The sequence below is a fragment of the Sus scrofa genome, chromosome 3 (genome assembly GCF_054392235.1).
Source record: "Sus scrofa isolate SSC_HxYL_T2T_F1_AM1 chromosome 3, Sscrofa_HxYL_maternal_Yorkshire_Landrace_v2.0, whole genome shotgun sequence".
NCBI lineage: Eukaryota > Metazoa > Chordata > Mammalia > Artiodactyla > Suidae > Sus > Sus scrofa.
Window position 1 is genome coordinate 56,261,785 of NC_139385.1, and position 16,934 is coordinate 56,278,718.

General features: G+C 46.7%; 1 protein-coding gene across 1 annotated transcript in view; it reads right to left on the reverse strand.

Moving 5' to 3' along the window:
- Positions 1-4,784: 4,784 nt before the first annotated feature.
- Positions 4,785-16,934, reverse strand: part of MERTK (MER proto-oncogene, tyrosine kinase) — a 132,112-nt gene continuing 119,962 nt past the window's right edge. The window contains exons 17-19 of the mRNA XM_021087030.2: positions 15,667-15,826; positions 14,737-14,873; positions 4,785-5,834 (exon numbers count right to left, since the gene is read on the reverse strand). Of these exons, the coding sequence (XP_020942689.1) occupies positions 5,321-5,834; positions 14,737-14,873; positions 15,667-15,826 (811 nt within the window). The 3' untranslated portion in view covers positions 4,785-5,320. The remainder of the gene's footprint in view (positions 5,835-14,736; positions 14,874-15,666; positions 15,827-16,934) is intronic.

A 16,934-nucleotide genomic window follows, 5' to 3' on the forward strand; every position in this document is an offset into this window, starting at 1 on the left:
TTGAGGTCAGTTATTTTCCCATTGACTTAGCAGAAGTTACGACTCGCTTTTGCCATTGACCAGGAGAAGTTACAGAGGTCTTTGCTTTCATGAGTCAGGACAAGTCTGGTCAGAATTGACCTGATTTGTAAGATAAGGGCTGTGGTTTGGCCAGTTTCCTGAGTAGGAAACTCTGTTTGGTCTGGGGAACTGAGAGGCAGAGGGAGGGACTCCCATGGAGGGTACTGACATCTTAGGTCCCCAAATCCTGCTGATAAGGCCACCACTGCTTGCCATCACCTACATATGGAGAGAGAATGGGCACCATGGCTCAAAACTCCAGGATGAGGAGTTCCCTTTGTGGCTCAGCGGAAACAAATCTGACCAGTATCCACGAGAACGCAGGTTCAATCCCTGGCCTTGCTCAGTGGATTAAGGATTCAGTGTTGCTGTGAGCTGTGGTGTAGGTTGCAGACATGGCTTGGATCCCACATTGCTGTGACTGTGGTGTAGACAAGCAGCTACAGCTCCTATTTGACCCCTAGCCTGGGAACCTCCATATGCCTCAGATGTGGCCCTAAAGAGACAAAAAAAATAAAAAAATAAAAAAAAAAAACACCCACACACAAAACAAACCCAAAACCTCCAGGATGAGATGGCTAGGAGAGGCATCTGGGATCAGTGATGTGCAGGGAGCTGCCAGCCTTAATGAGGCCCAGGCCCCTTCACTCTACCAGCTTCTCTGTTGGCAAAGGTTAAATCCTTTTCTTTTTCTCTCTCTCCTGTTATTTTTTTCTTTTTGGCCACCATGCAGCATATTGAATTTCTGGGCCAGGGATCAGATCCCAGTTGCAATTGTGACCTAAGCTGCAGCTGTGGCAATACCAGATCCTTACTCCACTGTGCAGGGTTAGGGATGGAACCTGCCTTCCAATGCTCCCAAGATGCCGCTGATCCCTTTGCACCACAGTGGGGACTCCAAATCCTTTTCTTTTTGAGTTAGTTTGCATTACTTTGGAGAGAGTTGATAAACTCATCAAGGACAGTTTTTCTACTGTGACAAATGGTGAGTTTGCACTGCATAAGGAATGAAATGGGGAGAAGCCTCTATCTGGGAAAAGCCTGAATAACAAGTATAATATTCTTTCAAAGACTTTGCTGCTTCCCCTTCCTACCCAACTACCCAGAGGGGTGCAGAAGGCGTTGCTATCTTTATTGCACGATGATGGACATGTGGGCCCCAGGAGAGCAAAGTGACCTGCCCAAGAGTGCTCATGGGACTGGTTCCTGTTTAGCCTTTGCTGCCAGCTGTGCGGCCTGAATCATGAAGCCCTGATCCTCACTGCTCTTTTTCAGTTCAGAAAGAAAGCCCAGGAGTTCCCATTGTGGCTCAGCAGGTTAAGAATCCACCTAGTATCCTTGGGGATGCAGGTTCAATCCCTGGCCTCGCTCAGTGCTTTAAAGGATCTGGTGTTGCCGCAAGCTGCAGCGTAGGTCACAGGTGCAGCTCAGATCTGGCGTTGCTGTGGCTGTGGTGCAGACTGGCAGCTGCAGCTCCGATTCAACCCTTGGCCCAGGAACTTCCATTTGCTGCAGGTGCGGCCCTAAAGAGAAAAAAGTAAAAGAAAAAAGAAAGAAAGGCCAGAAAGAGGCGGGAGGAGAAAAGAAAAGGAAAAAGAAAAAGGAAAGGAGGGAGGTAGGGAGGGAAGGAAGAAAGGGAAGAAAAAAAAAACCTTCCCAAGACAAGACCTAGTCTCAACCTGTAGGTCACAAGTGAGTATTTCCGGTGTTTGTTTCTTTCTCTTGCCCTCCCCAGCCATGTCCCCCAGCCAAAGAGAATGACTTGCCTTGTTTCTCCCTGTTTCCTCTCTCCCACTTTTTGTCCATAAGAGCCACTTACAAAAGTAATTTGAGTTTATACAAAAGAGAGCTTGAAAGGCTATTTTCAGTTCATGCTCAAAAGACTGCACAAGTTTGCTGGCATTGGCTCCTCTGAGAATTAGTTCTTTCAAACCTTGCAATGCGGCTGGAAGAACTCGGTGGTTCTGATGTTCTCAGGGAGATTTTAAGTGTCTGAACATTGGTAGGCCAGCTCCATTCTCCTCTTGGGAAAAGGAAGCTGAGATGGGAGGTGCTGCCTAGCTTGTCCCATTTATCCAAGGCCCTGGTGTATCACTGTGGGTTGAATGAAATGAATTTCTCCACTTTGTTAATGTCTCAGGAAGAGCCAGAAGCCACAGCTTTCTCTTTAGGGCAGAACTGGCCCAGGCTTCCCAGCCCTTCTCAGGCCACACAGCATATGCTGAGCAAACAGAACTATTCCTTATGTATCTGTTTACATTATGTAATTAAAATTAGAAATATTAAACACAAAGCATATTAGTTTAGATATGTAACATTAAATGTATATGAAATGTCTAGGGACATTTTTCAATCTGCTTATTATCTTACAGCGGCAAACAATCCTTTTTAACTTGGATTTTTTTTGTCTTTTTGTCTTTTGGGGTCACACCCCCAGCGTATGGAGGTTCCCAGGCTAGGGGTCTAATCGGAGCTGTAGCCACCAGCCTACACCACAGCCACAGCAACGCGGGGTCTAAGCCACGTCTGCAACCTACACCATAGCTCATGGCAATGCCGGATCCTTAACCCACTGAACGAGGCCAGGGATCGAACCCGCAACCTCATGGTTCCTAGTCGGATTTGTTAACCACTGAGCCACGACAGGAACTCCTGGATTTTTTTTTTTTTTTGGTACATCTAATCTTTTGATATATGTATGTATGTATTATGTATATTTGCTTTACATACTTTGGGGTTCTTTTGCTTGAATTAACCAGTCAGTTCCTGATCAAGACATTCTCAATAGTTGCCATCAACAAGAAACTTTATTTGCACAAGTGGGTGATTGTAAGTTTTTTATTGATTTTTAAACCATTCAAAAATTTCTAACAGTGGAAAATTCTTTCTATAGAATCTAAAAGCCTTTTCTATTTTCATTCACTGATAAAAAATGTGAGGCTGACATTTCTCATAACAATGCAGATTCTTTTCCAACCCTTAGAACTTTCTTGTCTGGAGCATTTCACAGGAACAGTAGAGCCAGCTGACCCTTGAGACTGGGGCACCTGCACTGGCAGCTAGGACCAGGAGCCAGGCAATGAGGGCCACACCTCTGAGCCCAGGGCAGACATGGATTCTTGCAGGCTGTGGTAGCTTGAGTGAGGCTGTTTGCAAGTGCAACAGGCCTGAGGATGCCAGTGGCCCTGGGCCTACATGGCTGCTCTGGGGGCTGAGGGAGCTGAAGCTGATCCAATCAGTCTACTGCTTTACTAGCAGACTAAGTTAGCTTCCTCTTGCCTCAGTCTGCCCATCTGTGAAGTGGAGATAATATAGTACCTACCTGGTAGGGTTGTTACAAGGATGAAATAAATGCCAGGCCTGGCCACACAGTAAGTGTAATCTATGTGTGAAATAAAGTTAAAAGGCCAAGAAGCTCTGGAACAGGCTCCCAAATCACACACTCAGAACTAGCCATAATCAGGTACTTTGTTCTGAATTCTGGCTCCAGCCCTCTTGAGATGTGGGCCACATGTGGTAACAGTAGGTTACCCAACCTTTCCAGCCTGGGCTTCCATGCATGATGATGGCTCTAGGACCCATGTTAATGATGCACAGATTAAGTGTACAGTTCACATTCAGTGCCTGACACATGACAAATGCTCAACCAGCAAAGGCTGTTATGACCCAGCAGAGCCAGGACGTGAACTCAGGGGTCCTGAGCTCTAAGCTTGTTTCCGCCCACTGCCTGGGTCACCCTCCCAAGAGTCATGCCTTCCCACAGAAAAGTGCTTCACTTCTTGGACTCTCTTCTACAATTTATTTTATTTATTTATATTTTTGGCATGTGGAAGTTCCCAAGTCAGGGATCGAACCCAGGCCACAGGTGTAGCAAGAGCCACAGTAATGACAATGCTGGCTCCTTAATCTGCTGAGCCACGAGGGAACTCCTATTTTCATTTTATTTTATATGATATTATTTTATTTGCCACACCTGCAGCATATGGAAGTTCCCAGGCTAGGGCTTAAATCAGGGCTGTAGCTGCCAGCCTACACCACAGCCACAGCAATGCTGCAGCCAAGCCGCATCTGTGGTGAGCTTCATCTGTGACCTACATGCAGGTTTCAGCAAGGCTGGATCCTTAACCCACTGAGGCCAGGGATCGAACCCGCATCCTCATAGATACTAGCTGGGTTCTTAGCCCACTGAGACACAGCAGGAACTCCCTTACAATTTATTTTAAATCTTTCCACTCAGATTGTATTTTTGAACCCTTTAATATTTCTTGTTCTTCTTCCTCTGGGCTCTCTGGAGTGATTTTTCCATATCTTTAAAAAAACAATGCCAGGGAGTTCCTGTAGTGGTGCGGTGGTTAATGAATCTGACTAGGAACCATGAGGTTGTGGGTTCGATCCCTGGCCTCGCTCAGTGGGTTAAGGATCTGGCATTGCTGTGAGCTGTGGTGTAGGTCACAGAAGTGGCCCGGATCCTGCGTTGCTGTGGCTGTGGTGTAGGCTGGCAGCTGCAGCTCTGATTAGACCCCTAGCCTGGGAACCTCCATATTCCGCAGATGCAGCCCTAGAAAAGACAAAAAGACAAAACCCAAAAACAACAACAAAATAAAACAATGCCAGGAATGGTCAGAGCAGCTGCATCAAGAACCAGGCATCAAGGGAATTTCTTTGCAAAGGCAGTCAGCCAGTGACCATGGTCTTCCCAAGTCTGGAGTAAGTACTACACCTCCTTCCTCATTCACATTTTATTAGGAAGCCATATTGGAGGATGAATCAGTCATGCACCTTTAAGTACGAAATGAATCATTCTTAACAAATAGATGATCTGTGGGAGAACATCAGATTTTTCTTAAGACCAGAAGCAAAGTCAAACATGGCATTTCATTTTACAAATATTTAACAGTCATGAAAAAGAAAGAGAACTTTAAGAAAAACAACTTTGGGCAAATGTTAACATCCAGGGACTGTCGTAGAGATGAGGCTGTTAGAGCTTAAATTTTAAGATCTGTAAGATAAGTGACAGGAGATATGTCATCTTTTATTAAAATAGAATATCTTCGTCTCTTTCCACCATATACATATAGATATTTTCTCTTTAAATAAATATATATTACGTATTTTAAATGATGACGTACTTGGCAACATTCACGTGGTGCTTTCGGGCTGTGGCGTTTCCCTGGTAAGGGAGACAAATACCCCAAATATCAAGCGTCCGTGGATTCTGTTAAGGTGGAATTTCCTTGGTGGGGGAAGGTCTCAACTCCCCTCACTTGAGGACTTCTGAGTCTTCTGAGGAGTCGTCAGCAAACAAGAGTCCATCTGGTGATGGGCTCCCCAAGGGCAGCGTGCTCGACTGGGACCAGGATGCCCCATTCCTTCCCCGTCTGTCCTCCGGGAAAGTACCGTTCTTTCCCGCTGGCCCCGGGGCCAGGCTGGCAGAAGCCTGATCTTCCCATCCTTCGCTGCCCCCGTTGAGGATGTACCTTCCCTCCTCAGCTCTGTTCTCGTGCACTTCCGCCGTGACTACGCTGACCGCAGCGCCGGAAGCACAAGAAGCGATTACAGAGTTCGGATCAATGTTCAAGTCCAGCTGGACCAGGGCCGAGCCCTCGGCCAAGCCCTCGCAGCTCTCCGGAAACTGTGTGTTGATGTAAATGACGTCCGCTTTGTCCCGAACTTCAGGGAGACTTTCCAGGAGCTTTTCTAGCTGCAGCCTCAGCACTGAAAAGGTGGGGCGGTCCAAGGGCTCAGCTCTCCAGCACGAGTGCATTATTTCATACCTAGAAGCAAAGAGTCAGTTACCTTCTGGCACAGTACGTGGAGCCCTTAATGCAAGTCAGCCCTTATTTTCACCTCATGGTTGATTTTATTATCTTTTAATCGGCAGTAGTCCTACTTTTAGGAAATTACTGAAGTCTTCCTTGTATTATAATATTTTTGCAAGCTTTTTATTTTTTTGGCTGTGCCCTGGCATGCAGAAATTCTCCAGCTAGGGATCAAACTCTTGCCAGGCTGCCACTCACGCCACCTCTGCAGGGAACCCTGGATCCTTATCTGCTGAGCCACCAAGGAACCCACCATGCGACTTTTATAAATGTTCCATGGGTGCATGATAAGGGATCCTCTGTCTTCGGGAACAGAGGACTATGTGGCAATTGTATCTGGGAGAGAATATTTCAGGTCCTTTTTTTAATTCTAGAGGTTGGCAAACTATGGCCCATGGGCCAAATCTGGCCCACCTTCTGTTTTGTAAATACAGTTTTTTGTTTTGTTTTGTTTTGTTTTTTGCTTTTTAGGGCTGTATCCACGGCATATGGAGGTTCCCAGGCTAGGGGTTGAATTGGAGCTGCAGCTGCCGGCCTATACCACGGCCACAGCAACGCCAGATCCGAGCTGCATCTGGGACCTACACCACAGCTCACAGCAATACCAGATCCTTAACCCACTAGCAACCTCATGGTTCCTAGTCAAATTTGTTTCCACTTCGCCACAACAGGAACTCCTGTAAATACAGTTTTAATGCAACACAGCTACATTTATTTGGTTACATATTGTTTAAGCTGCTGACCCCACAACGGCAGAGTTGAGTCGTTGCTAGAGACCTTAATGGACTGCAAAACTGAAAATATTTACTATTTGGCACTTTACAGATAAGGTTGTCTGACTTCCATTCTAGACCACTGAATTGGGTTTGTCATCAAGAGAGATGAGTTAGGGAGTTCCCTGGTGGCTCAGTGGGTTAAGGATCTGGCACTGTCACTGGTGTGGTGTGGGTTTGATCCCTGGCCCAGGTGCAGCCAAAACATAAATTAATAAATTTAAAAAAGCTGAGTTCAGAGTTCCCATTGTGGCTCAGTGAGTTACCCAACTAGTATCCATAAGGGTGCAGGTCAATCCCTGGCCTCATTCAGTGGGTTCAGGATCCGGCATTGCCAGAAGTTGCGGTGTAGGTTGCAGATGTGGTTCTGATTTCACCCCTAGCCCAGGAATTTCCACATGCTGCAGGTGGGGCCCTAAGAAGAAAAAAAAGCAGAGCTGAGTTAGAAGGTCTAAGTGAGGGCCAGGTATATTTAATTTGCTTTCATTTATTCCATGTCTCAGGAGAAAGCATTTAAATAATCTTTTTTCACACAGCATAGTAGCCTTGTTACTTTGAAACTTCTTTTACTTTCAGTATTTTATGAAATAGCTAAAAATAGAAACATGACTTTTAAAAACATGGTGAACATGTATCCTGTCTAAGCTGCTCCCACAAAAGGGTGACTCCATAGCAGTGGACCAAGAACAATACAAGAGGGCTTGTACTGATGAGTAATGGGAGGGCTGTCATGGTGAATGATTTTGATTTTGTGGGTGGAATGAAAAATAAGTTTGGTAGCTGCCTTTGTAAATAGTCATTTTATTTTTCTGTTGAGATTTTATAAAAGATGCAATCACATGGTTGCCAGGGGTGGGGGGGGTGGAGGATGAGGAGTTGCCGTTTCATAGGTACAGAGTTTCAGTTGTGGCTTTTTTTTTTTTTTTTTTTTTTGCAGTGGGAGGCAGTATGTAGAAGTACCTGGGCCAGGGATCAAACCTGTGCACACAGCAGCCACCTGAGCCACAGCTGCAACAATGCTGGATACTTAACCCACTGTGCCACCAGGAAACTCCTCAGATAAAAAGAATTTGGAGATGGAGAGCAGTAAAGGTTGCATGATTATTTCAGTGTCCTTGTCACTCCTGAACCATACATTTAAAAATGGTTCAGATGGTACCCTATTACGTTACGTATATCTCACCAGAACCTAAAATTTGGATTTAAAAAGATGTGATGATGCAGATGGATGGAATTTATAAATGTATGGATTTACCCATATTCTTCAAGCACCTGCTCTGCTCCTGCCTCTGAGCATGGCTCAGCACAGAGCTTCAAGTTGCGTACCATGCGGAGGCGTGTACTGTGCAGGCAGCATATGGGTCTGATCCCAGCGCTGCCCTTAGCCCACAGCGATGCTATCTCACTCCCTCTTGGGGCCTGGGATGCCTCAGATGGGAGTGGAGGGCCTGGGGGAAGCTGGGGGTGAATGGGAGTCCTCGGAGTAGGCGGGGGCGTCAGCTCGTCTCCACTCCCACTGTCGTCTGGTCCCTGAGAGGCTCGACGAATGAAATGGAGAGGTGGGCTGGGGTGGGCAGGTGTGTGAAAAATGAGGGCAGTGCTATGACAGCGGCAGGTGAGTCCTGGGCAGAGACAGCCCCTGCTTCCCGGCGGTCACAGCTTCCTGGCTGGGAAGGGAGGGGGCTGCTCTGTTTCAAAGTACCTGCTATTGCTCCATGAAGGACAAACACATGAAACCTGTCTGTTTGCAGACACCAGGGCCTCTGCTCTTGTCTGTGACCTCTACCTCCTCCAGTAAAAATAATAATCACTGACTCAATAATAAATCATGAGTGTTTACTATTTGACAGCCATCGTGTAAGGTACTTTCAGGGATACTAGCTTGTTCAGCAGCATAACGCACACATAGGTACTGTTATCCCCATTTCTGCAGATGAGGATCCAGAAAGGGTGATGTTGGTCCCAGGACCAGGGTGAAGCTGTGACCCACATCAAGGAATATCTGGCACCACAGCCCATATTCTTTTATTTTCTTTTTCCTTTTACAGCCACACCTGCAGCCTATGGAAGTTCCCAGGCTAGCGGTTAAATCGGAGCTGCAGCTGCTGGCCTATGCCAGAACCACCACAACGCTGGATCTAAGCCCCACCTGTGACCTATGACGCAGCTTATGACAATGCTGGATCCTTAACCCACGGAGAAAGGCCAGGCCACATCCAGATGGATACTATGTCAGCCACAACAGGAACTCCCGCAGCCCATGTTTCTGCCTGGTGGGCAGTGGGGAACCACGGGAAAGATCATGTGTAGCTGCATCCTATGGTCGGGTCATAAATTTTAGAAAAGTTGCTTTGGATGCCACCCAAAGGATGTATTAGGTTCCTGGAGGCGATGAGAAGAATAAGACAGGAGACAGAAGAGCCAGAATCTCCTGAAGGAAACAGGCACCCTGACCCACTCATTTACATTCATTGCGATGTCACTGTGCCAAAGTTCCCACAAGTGTGGCAACCCCAGGCCCTGCCCAGCCCTGGGCTTCTGTGGTTTGCTGGTATAGGCAGAGCCTGTTTTATTGCGCTTAGTTATTATTATTATTATTATTATTATTATTATTATACTTCACAGGCACTGCATTTTTTTTTTTTTTTTTTTTTTACAAATTGAAGGTCAGTGGCAACCCCTACATCCAGCAAGTCTATTGGCACCATTTTTCCAACAGAATTTGCTCACTTGGCATTTGCTGTGTCACATTTCAGTAATTCTCACAATATTTTGAGTTTTTCATTAATATTATATTTGTTAGGGTGACCTGTGATCAGTGATCTTTGATGTTACTGTTATAATATTTCTGAGGTACCACAAACTGTGTCCATGTAAGACGGCAGATTTAATCAGTGAGTGTTGTGTGAATTCTGACTGCCCCCCTAACTGGTCCTTTCTCCTCACTCTCCCTTCCATTCCCCGAGACACAATATTGAAATTATGCCAATTATGTTGCCATGAGCTGCAATGTAGGTTACAGATGCGGCTCAGATCCTGTGGCTGTGGCTGTGTCTGGCAGCTGTAGCTCCAATTGGATCCCTAGCCTGGGAACCTTCATATGCTGCTGGTGTGGCCCTGAAAAAAAAAAAAGTTTCAAAGGACAGGCTGACCCTCTTATTTGGGACTAAGTTAGCAGGCGACTAAGTTGAAGCCAATGCTTGTTTACCATTCTAAAAGTCCTAGGGCCCTTGAGAATGATGTTAAATCTTTTCTTCCTGTGCTCTATAAATAGGACAACAGAGCCTGGATGACAGCATATTCACAACATGGCTTACTGAATATTTTCAGCCCACTGTTGAGACCTACTGCTCAGAGAAAAAGAGTCCTTTCAAAATATTCCTGTTCATTGACAATGCACTTGGTCACCCAAGAGCTCTGATGGAGCGTACAGTGAGACTAATGTTACTTTCATGACTGCTAACATATTCTGCAGCCTAAAGATCAAGGAGTAATTTAGATTTTCAAGTCTTATTATTTAAGAAATACATTTTGTAAAGCTATCACTACCACAGACAGAGCTTCCTCTGATGAATCTGAGCAAGGTAAACTGAAAACCTTCTGGAAAAGATTCAGCATTCTGGAGTTCCTATTGTGGCTCAGTAGAAACGAATTTGACTAGCATCCATGAGGACACAGGTTCAATCCCTGGCCTCGATCAGTAGGTTAGGATACGGCATTGCCATGAGCTGGGGTGTAGGTCGCAGATCAGATCTGACATTGCTGTAGCTGTGGTGTAGGCCGGTGGCTACAGCTCTGTTTCCACCCCTAGCCTGGGAACCTCCATATGCCGTGGGTGCAGCCCTAAAAAGATGAAAAACCAAAAAAACCAAAAAAACAAAAAAACAAAAAAAAAAAAGAAAGAAAAAGATTCAGCATTCTAGATGCCATTAAGAACATTTGTAGGAGTTCCCTAGTGGTCTAGTCATTAAGGACTCACTGCTGGGGCTCAGGTTTGATCCCTGGCCCAGGAACTTTTGTACACCACAGGTGTGGCTGGAAAAAAACTGTAATTCATAGCAAGAGGTGAAAGTATCAATACACACTGAAGTTTGAAAGAAGTTGTTTCCAGTCCTCATGTATGACTTTGAGGGGTTCAAGCCTTCAGTGGAAAAACTGCAGATGTGGTGGAAATAGCAAGAGAATCAGAAATGGAGCCTGAAGATGTGACTGAATTGCTGCAGTTTTATGATGAAATTGTAATGGATGAGGAGTTGCTTGGTTGGGGTGGGGGGTGTGGCACGCCCGTGGCATATGGAAGTTTCTGGGCCAGGGACTGAACCCTCACCACAGCAGTGACAACCCTGGATCCTTAACCCACTGAGCCATAGGAAGGAATTGCTTCTTATGGATGAGGAAAGAAGGAAGTTTCTTGAGATGGAGTTTCCTTCTGGTGAAGATGCTGTGAAGACCGTAGGAATGAGAACAAAGAATTTAGAATATTACATAAACTTAGTTGATAAAGCAGCAGCAGGGTTTAAGAGGACTGACTCCAAATTTTAAGGAAGTTGTACTGTGGGTAAAATGCTATCAAATAGCACTGCCTGCTGCAGAGGAATTGCTGGTGAAAGGAAGTCAATTAGTGCGGCAAACTTCTTTCAAGAAGTTTGTCTTATTTTAAGAAATGGCCATGGTCACCCCCACTTTCAGTAACGGCCACTCTGATCAGTTGGCAACTTCCCCCATCGAGGCAAGATGCTCAAGCAAAAAGATTATGACTTGCTGAAGGCTCAGATGATGGTTTGCATTTTTTACCAACAAAGGGTTTTGGAATTAATGTCATGTATGTTATTTTTTTAGCCACAATACTATCTTGCACACTTAATATTCTACAGCATAGTGGAATCATAACTTTTTTTTTTTTTTTTCCTTTTTAGGACCACACTTGAGGCATATGGAGTTTCCCAGGCGAGGGGTCAAATTGGAGCCACAGCTGCCAGCCTACATCAGAGCCATAGCCATGCCAGATCAGAGCTGTATCTCCAACTGGCAATGCCGGATCCTTAACACATTAAGCAAGGCCAGGGAGTAACCTACTTCCTTATGGACACTGTGTCAGGTTCTTAACCCCCCGAGCCACAATGGGAACTCCCACTATCACTGTATTTCTTAGAGCTGACTATAAAATGACTGAAGAGCAACTCAACACAGGAGTCTGCTCATCTCCACTAAGATTAGATAGCAAACAGATGAGAAGCTCAGAAGTTATCTGTCTTGGAGTTCCCATCGTGGCTCAGTGGTTAACGAACGCAATTAGCATCCATGAGGATGAGGGTTCGATCCCCGGCCTCGCTCAGTGGGTTACAGATCTGGTGTTGCCGTGAGCTGTGGTGTAGGTCACAGACACAGCTCAGATCCTACATTGCTGTGGTTCTGGTGTAGGCCAGAGGCTACAGCTCCGATTCGACCCCTAGCCTGGGAACCTCCATATGTCGCTGGTGCAGGCCTAAAACACAAAAAGACGAAAAAAAAAAAAAAAAAAAAAGGGAAGTTATCTGTCTCGTTTTTAAAAGAAGACGCCTCAGATATGGAAACACACATGGCTCTCTGGGGGTGGATGCTGTTCACCAGCATTGAGAGGGGACCTGAAAGTAGGCCTGGTTCACCAGAGCCTCTGCAAACCTGAGGCACAGAGGGCCAGCTGGGGCCTGGGGACCACAAAGCCGCTGCTTCCGCCCTGCTTCCCCAGCTACCCGCCACGTGCTGACACTGCAACTCTTTCACCTACCAAAGCTCCCAGAAAACCGACTCAGCATGGCTCCACATGAAACATCTAAAACCACAATGTGACATGGCTTAGACCTTGCTAAGACCCCAGATAATCAACTTCTCCTGGAGCACAAAGGCAGCCAAGAAAGAAATAGCAACAAAACTCTTCATTCAGTATTGTTTCATAGAAATGGCTTCCTCATTTTCAGAAGCAAACATTTCATTCCTGTGGCCCTTTCAGAAACTACCGTGAAACCCCAGGTCTAATTGAATTAGGATTTCACGGTATTTTTAAAGGGCTCACATTTTTCTTTCTTTCTTTTTTTTTTTTTTTAAGCCGCACCCCCGGTACATGGAGGTTCCCAGGCTAGGGGTCGAGATGGAGCTGCAGCTGCCAGCCTACATCATAGCCTCACATCTGTGTCTATGACCTACACCACAGCTCATGGCAACACTGGATCCTTAACCCACTGAGTGAGGCCAGGGATTGAACCCGTAACCTCATGGTTACCAGTTGGGTTTGTTAACCACTGAGCCACTACAGGAAATCCTGTTTCTTTTCTTTCTTTCTTTTTTTTTTCTTTTTTTTTTTTTTTGGTCTTTTTGCTATTTCTTTGAGCCACTCCCACGGCATATGGAGGTTCCCAGCTAGGGGTCTAATCGGAGCTGTAGCCACCGGCCTACGCCAGAGCCACAGCAACGCGGGATCCGAGCCGCGTCTGCAACCTACACCACAGCTCACAGCAACGCTGGATCGTTAACCCACTGAGCAAGGCAGGGACCGAACCCGCAACCTCATGGTTCCTAGTCGGATTCGCTAACCACTGCGCCACGACGGGAACTCCCTGTTTCTTTTCTTAATGTGATGGATTTACCATCATAATCACCAGCACCACCACCACCAAGCAGAGTAAGGTTCTGATCAAAGAAGTTTCCTCATGGTTGGCTGGGATGGGATCTGGGAGGCCCACATGCAAACTGACGGAGGTCCTCTCATTGACGTGGTGTGAGGAGGCAGGGCCAGTGTGTGTTGGGGGTGGGGGGGCAGGGGGACCCCTGCAGTCCTCCTGCCCCAGAGCCCCAGCACGGTGTTCCATGACAGAGCCCGTGCAGGCCCATGGTCCTAAAATGTTCTTGCTAAATATGGTGAGAACACCCCTCTTTAAGCCTGTGTTACTGGGGAGAGACTTGGCATTAGGAAGGTTTGGATCACCACACTAGAGGCAGTGCCATAAATATTTTTTTTTTTTTTCAGAGCCACACCTGCAGCATACGGAAGTTCCTAGGCTAGGGGGTCTAAATTTTGAGATATTCCTGGGATGAGTTTGTTTAAAATGTGGAATAAAAAGAGAATCATTGGAGTTCCCTGGTGGCCTCATGTTAAGGATCTGGTGTTGTCGCTGACGTGGCTCAGGTCACCGCTATGGGGCTTTTTTTTTCTTTTTCTTTTTAGGGCCCCGCACAAGGCATAAGGAAGTTGCCTGAACTACGGGTCAAGTTGGAGCTGCAGCTGCCAGCGCACGCACAGGCACTGGCAACACCAGGTCTGAGCCGCATCTGGGACCTAAGAGCACAGCTTGTGGCAACGCCCAATTCTCAACCCACTGAGTGAGGCCAGGGATTGAATCTCTGTCCTCCTAGACACTAGCTGGGTTCTTAACCCCCTGAGCCACAACAGGAACTCCTGTGGGGTGGGTTTGATCCCTGGTCCGGAAACTTCCACATGCCATAGGCACCGCCCCCCTCCCAAAAAAAAGTGAGAAAGAGAAGCACAACTGCAGCAAAAGAGGGCAGGGAATTATCTGAGTACCTCATGCATTTTTTTTTCAATTTTTATTTATTTTTATTTTTTGGCCACTCCCACACGTAGCAGTTCCTGACCCAGGAATTAAACCCTAGCCACTGAAGCAATAATGCTGAATCCTTAACCACTAGGCCACCAGGGAACTCCCCTCATGCATTGTTAAGTCAACCTGTTTATCTATAAGTGATATAGTGCTCCCTCGGTACCCGTGACAGATTGGTTCCAGAAGCCCTGGAAAACACCAAAGTCTGCCGATGCTCAGGTCCTGTACAGTCGGCCCTCCGTATCTGCGGGTTCTGCATCCCCCCATATGGAGGGCAGACGGTATTTCCTAGGGGCACTTAGGGAACCTCAGATCCTGTGTGGGGGGCTCATTAGAGATGTGCACACACCACTTCCCACCCCAGGAGAGGCTTCCGGCCTGTTCCTGCCACCTTCTGCCCATAAACCCTTGGCCAAGCGTCCCCGCCCCCGTGGCCATGTGTCCCCAGGTGCTTGCCCGGTGCTCTATGATATAGAGCGGCTGACTCACAGTTCATCCAGACAGTCCTCGGGCTGTTTCAGCCTGTGGCCGTGGAGAAGATAGTCATACATTTCGTGGTTCTGGACTCCGGGATAGGGGGTCATTCCTCGTGTGGCTATTTCCCACATGGTCACGCCAAATGCCCACTGAGGACAAAGCGACAACATCAGGACGCAAGTCTTTCCAGCACAGCTGAATGGACTTTTTCATTGGGAAAGGTCACTTCCTTAGAGCCCTGACGAGTGTGCACAAAGCTGACAATTATGTTTGAGACACGCTGCCCTCTCAACATGGCAATAACGTGGGGTTGGAACGTCACAGTTCCCCATTTTTAACTGAAGCTGTTTGGGAAATTTGACAAAGGCAGCTCTAACTATCCGTTGCCGCAATGCTCTGTTTAATACTCTGTTCTGAGAGTGGTGGGCAAGTGTTTTCTTTTCCTGATCTATGGTTAAGGGTATCATTACACAGCACCTTTTATAGAGCATCTTGGTTCCAAGAGCCACTGGATGAATTCATTTAATTTAATATGAATATGAAATAGCTTAATTGTAAGTAATAAGTCACTATATTGTAGCAAAGCAAAGTGGGAATAAATTAAGGGCCTGTGCCGTCCTTTGAACGTCAAGATGCTTCACTAGAATCTAGTGTTCCACTTGAATGAAAGCATCTAATGATAAAGAGGGCTGTGAGCGTGCCCCAGTCTTCAGTTTACTGAAGAGGAAGATGTCCTGCTGCACCAGCTTGAGTCACTTCTTTCAGCATGCTTTCACCATTTTTTTTGGCTGTACCCATGGCACGCACAAGTTCCCAGGCCAGGAACTGAACCTGTGCCAGAGCAGTGATGACAACGGATCCTTTAATCACTAGGCTACCAGGGAACTCCAGCAGGCCTTCATCTTTGCAGTGTGGGGCCCTGAATCAAAACTATGTACATACCACGTCACTTTTACTGGTGTAGACTCGGTCTGCGAGACTCTCTATGGCGATCCATTTCACAGGCATCTTAGCGATGCGACCTTGGCGGTAGTAATCGCCGCTGTAAATCTTCTTAGAGAGGCCAAAGTCCGCCACGCAGACGGTCATGTCATCTCGCAACCTACAGAGAGAGACAGAGTGAGTTCATGTCCCCAGCGACCTCAGAGGCAAAGCCTTACATCACAGGTCTGCACCCAATGCAGCTGAAAGCATTCATGGTAAGTCACGAAAAGATACAGACCCTGTCAATCTGCGAGGGTCCTGTTTGAGGACCAATGGCAGAGCCAGTGAGGGGGCATCAGAAGAATTATAACCGGGCAACCCTCTGTTCTGTGTAGGGATCTGTACCAGCCAGGGTACCTGGGCACTGAGGATGGAGCCATCTGGAGGGAACAGAAGTGCCACGCAGAAGTAGAAAGAGCAGCAGCTCTAAGCCAGGTCCCAGGGGCAGACTCGTCTAGAGCTCAGGAGCCTTCCTGCTGGATGCAGCAGCCCTGGCTCTGTGGACTAAGTGAGCCTCCTGACAGTTTGGGGGAGGTAGGGAAGCACCTGCTGTAAGAAGAGGACATTGGACTTACTGCTAAGATGGTGGGGTGGTACCTGAGGAATTAACTGGAAAATTAAAGGAACACAATGGTATTTACAGCCCAAACTGCGACAGGAAGGAGAGGAGGAGGAGGAATAAGTGGTCTGGATATAGGGTGACCACCTTGTCCCTATTTGCCCAACAGACTTTTCCTTTTAAATTTATTTTATTGAAGTATAGCTGATCTACAAAGTTGTATTAATTTCTATTGTACGGCAAAGTGATTCAGTTATACATGTATTACACATATTCTTTTTTCATATTTTTTCCATTATGTTTATGACAGGATACTGAATATAGCTCCCTGTGCTATGCAGTGGGACCTTGTTCTTTATCCATTCTCTATATGATAGTTACATTTGCTCATCCCAAACTCCCAATGCATGCCACATCCCCCCCACCTCCCCACCGGCAACCACAAGTCTATTCTTCTATCTGACACTGACTTTTAAAATTAAAAGTCCCCTGGAGTTCCCATTGTGGCTCAGGGGGGGTAAGGACCTGACGTTGTCTCTGTGAGGATGCATGTTCGATCCCTGGCCTCAGACAGTGGGTTAAGGATCTGGCATTGCTGCAAGCTGCAGCACAGGTCACAGATGAGGCTTGGATCCAATTTTGCCATAACTGTGGCATACACCTGCAG